The following is a 13707-nucleotide window of genomic DNA, read 5'->3' as shown; positions in this document are numbered from 1 at the left end:
TACTCCAGTACATTGAGTGCTAGGAAGCGCATGTGATATTCTGGATAGGAAAACCAATCAATAGCTGTTTGTCATAGAATTTCAAGTGTTTCAAAGCTTTCAAGCAAATTACAGATATGTTTACTATGAAAAATTTAAAACTGAGTCTGTACACATGAGGAAAGGAACAACAGTGGCTGTTCTGCAATACTATGCAATACCATGGATCATCTGAAAGGCTGCTCAAAGATCTACTGCTGCTTGATCTAAGCATCATCCTTTGTTGAAGAAAACTGGTTCTGTAAATACCTGTCATTTAAATTGTACTAACCACATCATGCCCGTGAAAAATAAAGCTCTGAAGTTTTTGTATATTACAAACTAAATATTTCCACCTCACCAAAGATACCAACTGTGAATAATCTTGAGTATAATAAAAAACTGGGACTACAAGATGTTTAAAATAGCCATAGAACACAGTTTGGATACTTGTTCAAACAACTGCACATTAATTTGTGCATCTTTTTATACTACTTATACTTTCAAGTCAGAAGGTTCTTAGTCATCAATCATGGCTGCTTTATACAGAAATGTAAGCTATTGAAAAACACTCCAATCTGGTAAAAAGAACTCATAATCTCTGTCCAACACTTGGGGTTTTTTGTTTGTTTTTTTCTTTTTTTAAAAGATGTTGATCTACACTATCTCACACTATTGAGATTTAATGACAGGTCAGTTTAAAGCTTATTCAGTTGATATGCATATAAACACAGTAAATTGTCACTTCCTTAATATTTCTATTGTACCTACAATCAGAAATTGTGATGTCATTTCTATATTGATCCTTTTAAATTATGCATGTTTATTAGCAAATAAATCTTTTAAAGGCTTCTTGTGCAATCACACCAAACTCAAGAGTCGATCACACTTTTTATATTACTGCATAAATTATTTGCAAAATAAAATGATACTTAGGAAAAAACCTCACACTATTACAATTTTAGAATAATATTTGTTAGGCATGCCCTCATGAACTTAATTTCCCTCGACATACTGCATTTTCAAAAAATTATGCAAGTTTGAAAATGTGAAGGCAATCACTTCATTATATTAATAAAACATACTCACTGAACAGAGAATTAGAGATTTATTCTACCGAATGAACATAAACTTAAAAGGAAACACACTCAGATTTAACAGTGGGATTTATAAAAGTAAATATTTACTAGGTACATATAAAAATAATTATTTCAAACAATGAAACATTTTACAGGGCAAGCTTAGTAATATGTTTTTCTTCTAGATACAGAAATGTCAGCTATATTTTACACAGAATAATGTAATTTAAAAAAAAAAGTAAATTTGACCTTTCTCTTCCCTACCTTAGCTCTAGAAGAACCGACATTCTCCATGTTCTCAATACTGCAGATGCAATTGTGAGATACTTTTCGACAAGCTACTCGAATGTAGTCCCAGAAACTACGAGGACTTTCATAGCCGAACCAGGTGATCTGACCTTAAATCAAAATACAAGATATGTAAAGATTTATGAACCTCCCTCTCTGCTTATTTGGGATAAACATAAACACATTGCCTATAGGTTGCTTGCACTGGCAAGATTTTTTACTACCAAGTCCATAAAAATCCTTCTGAAAACTGGCTTACAGGTGTAGAAAAACTGGCATTATCCAGGTCACTCTGATTTGAAACTGATGCACAAAGAGAAGTTTGGGGCTTTTGTGTACATTTGTGTATTTTGTTGTTGTTGGGTTTTTTTCCCTTGTTAGTATTCTATATACTCAAGAGTTCTTCACAGGACTCTTAAATCATAATAGAGCATACACTGTTGTGACATAAAATACGATCCAAGAAATATTTCTGTTATTTATTTTTAGGTAGTACTGCATGTTTCACTAATACAGTCAAGTAAAGAGAGTTTTGTTCTTTAAAAAAAAAATTGTTATATATATAAAGACCACTGTTTGTTGTGGTAGTGTTATCTTTATTTTAGGAGCAGATTGGAATTCTTCAAAATGTGCTTTAAGTGAAGGAGAAATTGATGCATGATAAAGTTTTGCAGTCACAATTTATTTTCAGCACACCCAGAACACGCCTGTGGGAGCTGACCAAATGAATTGAGCAAATCAATATCTCTTCTGGAGCTTTAACCAAAATCCTTCATATTTTTCCCCCCACTTGCAATGTATCACAGTTAGAAAATGAAAGGCAGAATTGCACACTACTTGCAACCACTTCACACAAAGTAAATTTCATCACAGATGCAACAGTTCAGACGGAATAGCATACAACTGCGAAAAGGTATGCAAAAAGTAAGATGAACATTGCCCTCTGGAGACCACCATTATTACGTACCTGCAAACCCTTTTCTCCGTATAAGATGAGATCTTATTTTTAAGCTAACTTTATCTTATTTCAAGCCTTGAGTTGTACTTCTGAAGCTTTACTAATTTATCAGAAAGACTTCTAAGTCTTTTGCTGTTAGAAAGCTCAGATTTCAAGGAAGAATATATTAGACTTATACTGCAAATAATACATACTGAAAACAAAAACGCCAGAATAGGATGACAAGGATATTTTTATCTAACATGACTTACCTTAGCTCCAAGCATAGCCAGAGCAGTGTCAAAGATCTGTCCCCCTATGATCTTAAGAAATTCAAATGGTGGTTGTTTTTTTTCCCCTAGAGGGTGCATGTAACTTGACTTTATGGTACGTCTGCTTACTTTGCCACATGGGTTTATTTATTAAATTCAAAGCTTGATAAGACTTATTAAAAAAAAAAAGAAAAAAGAAAAAAAAGGAAGAATTAATATATACCACTCAATATGCCAAAGGAAAAACAAAATCCCAAGGTGCTTCAGTTACTGTAGATTGAGGTCTTTTCAGCTCTACGACTAAAAGAAAAGAATTTCCACGAGGTAAGCACTCTTACAAACTGTTTTTGTTGAAATGTCAAGCGTAGCAGACAGCAACAAAAATTCAATGGCACTTAACAACATGAAAAACTACAGATGTTTTTTATATTCTTTACCATATCAGAAATATTTCTGCCCTGGGGATTTTGCTTGCAAAACTGAGTACAACTTAAGTGTGAAGATGACTTTGTGTCAGCAATGCCAGTGACAACTAACAAAGGCAAGCATATCATACAATAACTTTTGTGGCTTTTTCAAACTGTCTTAAGGACAGAATATATCCTGCAAAAAAATGGACAGTTTCCTTACAAAGCAAGCTGGCCGTAATGACAATATACTCTGACATAACAGTGGGCTCTCATCTCGCAGTCAGCTCTGTGAGAGGGTATGATGGGTTTCAGACTTTAGTAGGAATTGGCCTTCACTTGAAACTCACAGCTGGGTCAGGACCTTTTGTGAACCAAGGACTTCTAGATATCATTATTCTCTCCCTACAACTTTAAACCTTGCCCACATTCTATAATATAATGGCATTTGAAGAAAAACTTCTTTAATCATTCTATTGACAGAAAAATATTGGAAAAGACTGTCTAAGAATAGTGAGAATGTATTTTAAGAACTAGTAAATGAGATATTAAGCTGTATAATCTCTAAAATTTTAAAAGCTTTCAGCATATGAAAGTCTATTTGGCCCCTCAATGCATTCAATGTACACAGCCATGAGAAGACTCAAGAATGAGGAATGAAATAGCTCCCACTACTCAGCGCTCATCAGACTGCGCCTGGAGTACTGTGTCCAGTTCTGGTCCTCACAATTCAAGAAGAACACTGACAGATTGGAGAGGGTCCAAAGGAAGGCCACAAAGATGTTCAAAGGGCTGAAGAACCTGTCCCACAAGGAAAGACTGAAGGTGTTAGATCTCTTCTCCCTATGGGAGAAAAAGCTCAGAGGGGAACTCATCACAGTATTCCAGTACTTAAAGGGTGGCTACAACTCTTCACAAGAAGCCATATGGAGAAGACAATGGGCAACAGGTACGAGATGCACTGGGAGGGGTTTCATTTGAACATAAGAAATAATTTTTTTTACAGTAAGAACAATAATTCACTGGAACAATCTCCCCAGCGATATGGTAGAGTCCCCATCGCTGGAGGTTTTCAAGATGTGATTGGACAGTGTGCTGGATAATCTCATCTAGGCTCCCTTTCCCACAAATGGTTGAACCAGATGATCTTTTGAGGTTCCTTCCAACCTGGGCTGTTCTATGATTCTAAAATCATATCTAAATGTTAAAGGGTCCTAATAAGCTTGGAAGCTAATTTTAGTATACAACTTATATTCTGTCAAAGTACTTCTTATGGAAAGAGTAAGTTTCCTGAGAGGTCCAAAGGACAAAGAGTATGTGGTCCTTGCCATGAAGTTTATTTGTCATCAGAAGACACAGAAGCTGACAGCTATACTGCTTTTGTCAGCCAAACAAAATTGTTAGCTAAGCATGGAAGCTGCATGTTTAATATTAAACATTGTTCAAGTTATTTAATTCCTCTTGACAGAACTGCAAAGCAAATAGCAGAGCAATATTGTGAATTTTTTTTATTTCATCACATTTTTGAATACTGCTACAAATCTATTTGTATCAACCCATTTCTGCTCCAGTCTGACAACTACATACAAAGATTCGCAACACTAACTGTTGCAGATCTTTTTTCATGCCTAAGGAATTTGTCACAAATAAGACATTAAACAGTTTGATTCTTACTCACAGTCCAATTTCATATCTACAAAGTTCCATAGTTGCAAAGTAGTATTAACAAAGATGCTCTAAGGTACAAGGAGGTTTTCACCAGACTTCCCTGTATTATGTAGTTTTCAGCAAATTTCTCTATCCTGCAAAAAAAAAAGTTTTAATACAACTTGTTGGTAATAAACTGGCATGCTAGTCCTTTAAGGAATTTCTGTGATACCTACACTTTTATTTTGGACCTACAGAATATATCATTAAAAATTAAAAATTTATAGTAGTTCATAAATCCAGTCCTTCAAGATAATTATAAATTCATTTAATATTTTTCTCCATACAGGAGAAAGGAGAATGAGCTAAACCATGAATTACGCAAGAGCCCTACTATTTCTCTTTAGCCAAAACCAGTAACAGGGTCACTATGTGTGTATAAATATTAAATCTAGTAATAAAAGCTGTTCTGCTAATAGCATTATTGTACTAAGCTATATGCTTAGACTTTTTCATGGCAGCAGTGCCTTCAGCTCTTATTTCCTTAACCTACCTTTTCCACCCCCATTTTATCTCCATTACCTTGACTATTTTATCCAGCAGCCTTGTTTCTCTCAAGAAGAGTCGCATTACAAGCTGCATCTTACTCACCCAAAGAACCCTGGCTCCTCAACTGTGACTTAGACCTACAAGCGCAAATTGTCTTCTGCAGACATAATTCATACCCTTTCCTTTTGTAACCACTGTTTATGCCTGACTAATTAGAATTCAGGGGATTTTGATTAATAAAAATTATATTAATATTCATTGCTTAAAAAGAGACTCCAATGAAATAGCAGGTAGTAGTAATTGCTTTTTTCCCTCCTAAAAAGAAATAAAATAAAAAACATATGGGAAAGGATAAAGAGTACACTGCAGATGTAAGAAAAGTCTTTCACTGCTTCAGAAATGAATTATTTAATATTTCACATTACTATGAAGAAATGCAAAAACTGAATGTTTACCAGTGACATCACTAGTACAGCCATTTACCATTACTACCACCAGACTATTGATGATGCATGAAACTAGAACATTTCATAGAATGAGAAAAAGAAGGTAATTATTATATTTATCTTTCCACTCAAGCAGCACTGATCGCCCTATAAGCTTACTACTCAATAGTAAGCTTACCAAACGAAAAAAAGCAAGCAAACTAACTCCAGTCACTAAAAATTAGGAATAACAGATCCAATAGAGACAAGCAGCTTCCATGTACAAGAAAAAATGCACACAGTTGTGAAAGTGTCAGAATAGCATAGCATGCAGCATACTATATTGTGTCATTATGATGGTAAATGTAAATAAGCATATACATGATCTGAATGAGGTGATCGAGTGTGCCCTCAGTAAGTTTGCAGACAACACCAAATTGGATGGGAGTGTTGATCTGCTGGAGGGTAGGACGGCCATACAGAGGGATCTGGACCGGCTGGATCGATGGGCTGAGGCCAATTATATGAGGTTTAACAAGGCCAAGTGCCGGGTCCTGCACTTGGGTCACAACAACCTCAGGCAGCGCTACAGGCTCGGAGAAGAGTGGCTGGAAAGCTGCCTGGCAGAGAGGGATCTGGGGGTGTTGATTGACAGCCGTCTGAATATGAGCCAGCAGTGTGCCCAGGTGGCCAAAAAGGCCAACAGCTTCCTGGCTTGTACCAGGAAGAGTATGGCCAGCAGGACTAGAGAAGTGATTGTCCCCCTGTAGTTGGCACTGGTGAGGCCCCAACTTGAACCCTGTGTTCAGTTTTGGGCCCCTCACTTCAAGACAGACATTGAGGTGCTGGAGAGAGTGCAGAGAAGGGTGATGAAGCTGGTGAGGGGTCTGGAGCACAAGTCTGATGAGAAGTGGTTGACAGAACTGGGGCTGTTTATCCCAAAGAAAAGGAGGCTGAGGGGAGACCTTATCGCTGTCTACAACTACGTGAAAGGAGGTTGTAGCATGGAGGGTGTTGGTCTCTTCTCCCAAGTAGGAAGTGATAGGACAAGAGGAAATGGCCTCAAGTTGCACCAGGGGAGGTTTAGATTGGATATTAGGAAAAAATTCTATGAAGAAAGAGTTGTAAAGCAGTGGAACAGGCTGCCCAGAGAAGTGGTGGAGTCACCATCCCTGGAGGTATTTAAAAGACACATAGATGAGGTTCCTAGGGACATGGTTTACTGCTAGAGTTAGGTTATGGTTGGACTCAATGACTTTAAGGATCTCTTCCAACCAAAATGATTCTATGACAAGTACATTCACAATAAACCATGACACGCAAAAATTACAGAAGTCATTGCTGTACGTGTAACTGTAAAGTAGCACAGATGTGGCCTTTTGGCCATGGCATATTATGTTGCCTTTTTTGGAACCATTTTGGTGCCATATGTGGTAAGTCTTCTGCAGCACATGAACAGGTACCTGCATTCAAGCAGCATTCACAGCTCTCTGCTCTATGAGCTGATATGTTTATGCTGACCTCATTTTATCACTAAACAAACACCCACATCTAAACCACTCTTAAGAAAATGAGCAGCTGGGTTAAAAGAAGCGCATTCACAGGGAAAGTCATTAGTTTTCTGCCTGTCTGATTTCCTGGTATGGCTCACCACAGCATCCAGTGAGAACCATGGCCAATTATCAGGGAAAGGCAAGCAAAGCAGGAGGACGGGAGGGTGGGGGAGTGTATGGAAATAAACTTCTGTTGCAAATGGCACTGAATTTAAGAAATGTCATGGGAGTTTTCAGTGCCTAACAGGAAAATGTTGTGAGCCACCTGAGACAGATGCTTTCCAAAATAATTCTTCAATAATTCTGAAAAGAAAAAGCAAACAAACAAAACCACTCAAACCACTATGAATGTTGTTTCATGACCCTCTTGCTATTCAGAGCTGGCAACATCCGATCAGTCACCTATCAAAAATCAGTTTAAAAATGGTGCTCATATTGCTATAATTGGCATTTTTAGCAGAATAGCCAGGAGGATGAGGACTGGAGAACTATTATTCCAGAATACTTAATTGCAATGTTTTCAGGAAAAGCATAGAATTCTAATCCCTGCAGTAGAACATCTTTTCCCCTTAAAATGGCTATCCTTCCTCCCATTTTGTTTTGTCTGGATCCTATCCGAACATGAAACCAATAAATAGCAACAGTCACTATATTCCACCAAGACTATGCTTTGCTCCTTAAAAGTATGTTATACTTAGTGTCAGAAAAGACAGTTGCCAGTAAAAGTATTCTAATGAAAGTAAACTTAGTCCTTTACAATTAAAATTAAACACTTTTAATTTTTTTTCCTTCCTCACCCAGTACTTCTGAAGGAAGTTAAAGATTAAGAATTGTTATTTGCCATAGCCTTAAGAAAGTAAAGGTCTATATACTCAAACTCTCAAATCTGGAACATCTGTTTAACTACACTGCCATGGGGTTACCCTGACAACTTTAATGCAATGAAGCCATTTATCTTAACAGAGACAAACAGATCATGTATGTTCTGCCTGCTTTAAAATGTTTTACACAACCCACTGCAATCACCAGTCTGCTTTTAGTGTGCTCCTACTGACAGGAAGCATGCATTCAGAATATATTAATCATTTCCATCAACAAAATGCAATTTCTTTCAAGCCTTGTGTTGTATAATATATACCCTCTTGAAATTTGAATTATAATGGCACACTTCTTATCTCGATTTCCCTTTCAAGTTTTTAAAGAATAAAACAATTAATCGCAGTCACCTAGCTTATCAAAATATTCTCCATTTGCAATACAATGCACAAGTTGCTGCCTTTTTTTGTATTTTCACTTAACTCTGCAAAATTAGAAAATCATAATGGTAATTACAAGGGGAAGACTGAAACAACAATTCACCTTTTTTATTTTCTCTATCTCTTATTTGAAATATTTTTTCTACTTGCAAATTCCATTTGCCTGTAACCCATATGCCAACCTGTCAAGGCTTCTTCTCTGTACTGCCTGTCCTGAATAGTAGACTGAAGTAAAAGAACATTGGGAAAAAAAAATAATAATATTCATAATGATTTTTGCTTAAACATCAGTGAAGCTGGGGGAGAAGTAGAAAACAGGGCAATTTCCCTGCAGTGCCAAGTTGCTAAGTACCCGTAATCATTCCAATATTCTTTATCACAATGTGACAAACACTATGTTCCTACCCCATTGTGTGATTTTTTTTTCCTTCTCTGACAGAATGACAGCAGGTAGTAATTGTGCTACTGAAATGTCATCCTACACACAATATTGTTCACAAAGCTTAGTTATGAATACTAAAAAGTAAAAGTATGAAAAGGAGTAGATTGTCATATTACACATCTATATTTAGATGATTATGATGTTCTTCATAATCCTAAAATAATTTCAGAAACTGTACACAGAACTGAGAAATGAGAAGAAGCTTCCAAAGTCTTTTTCTAGTGACTGTTACTGTTAAGGCATGTTCTGTTCTTTTAGCAAAGCAGCTTCCTCTAGAACAATCAGAAATCACAAACAGACATTTTCTTGAATTAGAACATTTGACTCTGATACAAGAGGAAGATACACAACTGACTTTTCTCAAAAGCAATGTAATCCAGATCCACTGCATTCCAGTAGCAAAAATGAGCTTCACTGGGGGAGAAACAGGACAGGAATTAAAGCATCTAAACACAGTGTCTGGAAAAGAAGGCAACGAAAGCAGGGAAGGGAGAAAGAAAAGGGAGCAGCACCACAGATAATGCTTTCTATAGCTTCTGTTAAAGCAGAAAATGCTACAATTGTCTTTCAGACTCAGACTCTTAGGACACAGCCTTATCATAAAGCAGAAAAGCAGACAGAGCTCAGCACCATGGCAACATCCACTTGCTTAATTATCAGCCAAGAAGGCTTCCAACAAGAACATTGGAAACGTGTTTCACAAAAACCCTTTCCTTCACTTTTCCATAGTAATGCAAAAAATCGGGAAGGCAACAGTGAAGGGACAGACACATGAGGAAAGCCAACACTTTCATTCAGCATCGAGGAGTATCTACATATGTACGCTGGTTTCATTTAAACAAATTCTCACAGAAAAACATCACCGGTAAGGAAGTTAATTAACGTACCTTTCAGTCGATGACTTAGAATCTGTTCCAGAATGGCTGCAAAATTATTGAATTCAGGGGAAGTATCATCTATAGTCTCAAAACATGAACGGTCAATCAGAGTCTTGACTGAAAACCTAGAGCAAAAGTACAGGACAGTCATAAATTATATGGACAGCTATTGGTCCTCTCTAGCAGGACAGTAGTTTGTATAAACCAAAAGAGTTAAGAATCAGAAAACCACCTTGATGATTTCAAGTTCAGTCAGAGCAACACAAACACATACCACATCAAGAAATAGCCTGGAATTACAATCATCATTGTTGCTCTTACACATAAAGCCTTAAAACAAAAAGAAAACAAAAATCCCCACACTTTCTATGCAGAAGTGAGCTAATTATTTTATAATTATTTTCATCTTCTCTAAACTATTCTAATAAAGCTGTAGAAAAACAAGCACTCAAAAGCATCCCACATCAATTTCTCTTTGTAAACCTAAAGGTCATGATTTTTGCTTGATATTTCATCAATGCTCCTTTTATTCTCAAAATCCATGCCCAAGAATCAGAAGCATAAACTTTATCCTATTACAAGAACACTGTAATTTCATCCTAATGCAAGAATAATCCATACATATTATAAAACAATGAATGTTATGCACTGTGAACCTCGTGCATTAATTTGGACAGGCTGATTTCCCTGCGAATAGCAATAATCCCTATTCAGCACCATATTACTTCATTATTAGGCTAGAAAATCTATCAATTTAAATGATCTAACATTTGAAACTGGAAAGGCAGAATTATGCCACTGTAAAAAGCGGACAAGATGTAACTAGTCAATTAGCCAGTTAGCTGTGTTTAGTTATGCCTGCACTGACACAATTTCATTCTTACTCAGAAGATACTTTAGACCTCAAGAAACAAGAGAAAAATAGATTTTTCTCTTGCCTGTGCCATTTTAATCATAATCCATTCTTCTTTTCCTTTTTGTTCTTTGTTCTTCAGTTTTCAGTCTCAAGGCAAGTTTCATATGTCCACAACATTGAAAGAAACATTTATTTTTAGGCTTTTTTTTTTTCCCCCCAAATCCTTATTTGTATTAATGGAGCCATACTAGAGCCTGAGGCAATAGTTTTCACAACATCCAAACTTCAACAGTACCAGCTTAGGAAGTTCTTGCTCTGTCTGCTCATCCCAGACCTCACAAATGAGCACTCTGCTCCCTCAGTGGGCTCACTATGAACTGGATCTAGATTTTCAGCATTTGAGAGGAGGGGTGAAGTGACTTTTTAATATGAATACATTTTTAATAAATACGCTTCACAGCATCTCAACACAAACAGCTCTACAGCACAGCTGCAGAAGCAGCATACTATATAGGCATGGGCAGGGTGAGACGACTCAAACCAGCAGTACTATTTTCAAATGCTCTGCACTGTAAAAGTAATTTAACTACATCCTTACAGGAGTCAGTAAACACAGCCTCCTGATACTCATTTACTAAATGGAACTAACTATGCTCAAACTGAACTGAAATATATGTATTTTAAGAGTTTCAACTCAATTATGTTATACTAAGTAAACTTCTGAATAAAGACTTTCCATCCTACTTTTCCTGCAGGCTTCTATTGTGTTTTTGGCAGGACAGGAATTAGGAGTGAGAAGGGTGGGGGAGGAAGCTGCTTCTGCAGTGCCAAGTTATGACTCAGTTTTGAACTCCTCCACATTTTTAACCAATTTTGAGTGAGAGACATGCATGCCCACCAGTCAATTCCTACCTAGTCAGTATGATTGCTATTGACTAATGGCAGTAATGATTGTTCCCTCAAACATATACCAGAGCTGTGAAATTATCTATTAAAAAAAATTCTTAATTTTGAAAAACAAATGCATATAGCAGTGCCATGACTAAGTCAGTATTAACTGTAACAAGAAGACTCCTCCCACATGGTGCAGGTCTGAAAAAGAGAAGGTGCAGCATATCATGGGTACAGAGACAAGAGAGACAGTGAGTTAGGCAGTGTAATGTACTGGACTATATATAGGAATATAATCTTAAAACTCAGAGACACAATTGTGACAGGATCATCCATAAACTGCAAAACAAAGCAGAGTATAATATGTAGCTATGCCTACTTTTCCTCTATTCAGTGTCCTACTTCAAAGTTCACTGGTTAACATCGTATGGGATACTTATTCAGAAATAGAGATATATTCAAGAAAAAAAAACACTTAAGAGCAATTCACATACACTTCTAAAAATCACAGATAAGTTGGTTTTGAGGGTTTTTTTGTTGTTTTTGTTTGGTTGGGTTTTTTTATTTTAAAGCATTCTGCAATTCAATTGAAGAAAAAATATCTGTTTTTTAAGGAGAAAACAATTTAAAAATCCTTAAGGTCTAACAGCTCATCATCATTAATGGTGATCTTTTTAAGTACTCATATTACTGCCACCCTACTCTCCATAGAAATATTAATTTCCCTCTCTCTAGACTGTCACCAAAAACCTAAACAACCTTCATAGCTATGTCAAATTTAAAAGCTATTTAAAAGCCATGGCTTTTAGGAGAATTGACAGGGAGTGTAGGTACACTTTATTTCCACCAAAAACATAACAGTTCTACCAGGCAAAATTTGACCAGAACTTTTTTTTTTTTTGAAAGTTAAAAAAATTCTTAGGCAAATACTTCTGTGTTGATTTTTTTCTTTCTTTTTTTCCTCCAGTACTACAGAGAGGCAAACATATCTCTAAATGTAACTTAGAAGTCACAAACACATTTTGCATGTTAGATATTCACACTTCACCATGCTTACTGCACAGATTGGAAAAGGGATTTAAGGTATGTAGAAGTGATGCCTTTGAAAAAAGTTACAGTGTAAGCAAGCATTGAGTAAGCAAAATGTTGTTTCCAGTGTACAGCCCCCCAGAAAAGAAAGCCCATGTTCTTGTGCAGATATATGGAACCACTTGGGGACTGAAAGTCAGAAAGAAAAGGTTAAGTCTAAAGTACACAAGAGTTATGAAGAAAAAGTGTCCAGGTGGGTAGAGTTAAAGCAGCTTTCTTGTTTCCATTTGTTGTTCCCAACTTCATCTCTCCACTGGGCTGCTATGGCAGCACTGCACTCCAGAGCCGCAGTCCAGCTACGCATCTGAGGTTAACAGAGAAATTGTAACAAAAGGCCATGAGAAAAGAGTGGCTTCAAAACAAACTTAAAATTTTCCAAGATGAGCTTTTTGGTGGACTATAGAAGCAGAGGAGTAATGTAGTTCCAATACCTTTTGCTTCAAGACTCTTAAAAAACCAGAAAACAAAAACAAAACAAAGCCAAAACAACACCACCACCACCAAACCAACCAAACAAAAAAACCCAAACAAAAACAAAAAAACCCCAATACAGTCTTTTATCCAATCATTTCCCATTGTGTCACTGCAACAATAGGGCTGGCTTTCTCTGTGTGTGTGTGTGTGTGTGTGTGTGTGTGTGTCTCTCTCTCACTTTTTTTTGTTTGGTTTTGGTTGGTTTTCTTCATACAGTAACTGTCATTGCAGAGATTCCAATATTAGTGTTTCTAAACAACCCTTCTGAACTCTGATGTTTTCAGACTCTGACATATTCTTCTCTGTCATGAATCTAGTCTTGCTTGAGCCAAGAAAAGATGTAGAAACAGTAGCATTCTCCAGCCTTAAAAAGACTTTCTGAATTATGTAAGAAAGAAATATTCTGTAATAAGAAAGATTCATAGCAATCTTTTGAAGTACGTCCTTCTACTATTTTGCAAGATGCACAAGAAGGTCTCCAAAACTTCTTGAATAACTCCACACCAAAGCCAAACCTTTTGTGAATATACCTCAGGTCTACAGGCTTATTTCCAAAATGGCAACAAGTCTCTAATCAAGTAGTAAATAAGCAGAAAATTTGACTGCTATGGGAATGTCACTTTTCATTATCAGATTCTCCTTCTCT

At 36.5% G+C, this 13707-nt stretch overlaps 1 protein-coding gene across 1 annotated transcript in view; it reads right to left on the bottom strand.

Moving 5' to 3' along the window:
* The window catches only part of RUNDC3B (RUN domain containing 3B), a 55310-nt gene that overhangs the window by 38309 nt on the left and 3294 nt on the right, over positions 1-13707 (bottom strand). Inside the window, exons 2-3 of the mRNA XM_065628717.1 lie at positions 9761-9876; positions 1362-1495 (exon numbers count right to left, since the gene is read on the bottom strand). Coding sequence (XP_065484789.1) covers positions 1362-1495; positions 9761-9876 — 250 coding nt within the window. The remainder of the gene's footprint in view (positions 1-1361; positions 1496-9760; positions 9877-13707) is intronic.

The sequence above is a fragment of the Caloenas nicobarica genome, chromosome 2 (genome assembly GCF_036013445.1).
Source record: "Caloenas nicobarica isolate bCalNic1 chromosome 2, bCalNic1.hap1, whole genome shotgun sequence".
NCBI lineage: Eukaryota > Metazoa > Chordata > Aves > Columbiformes > Columbidae > Caloenas > Caloenas nicobarica.
The sequence above is the reverse complement of the archived record's forward strand: the minus strand, read 5'-3'. Positions and strand labels throughout refer to the sequence as shown.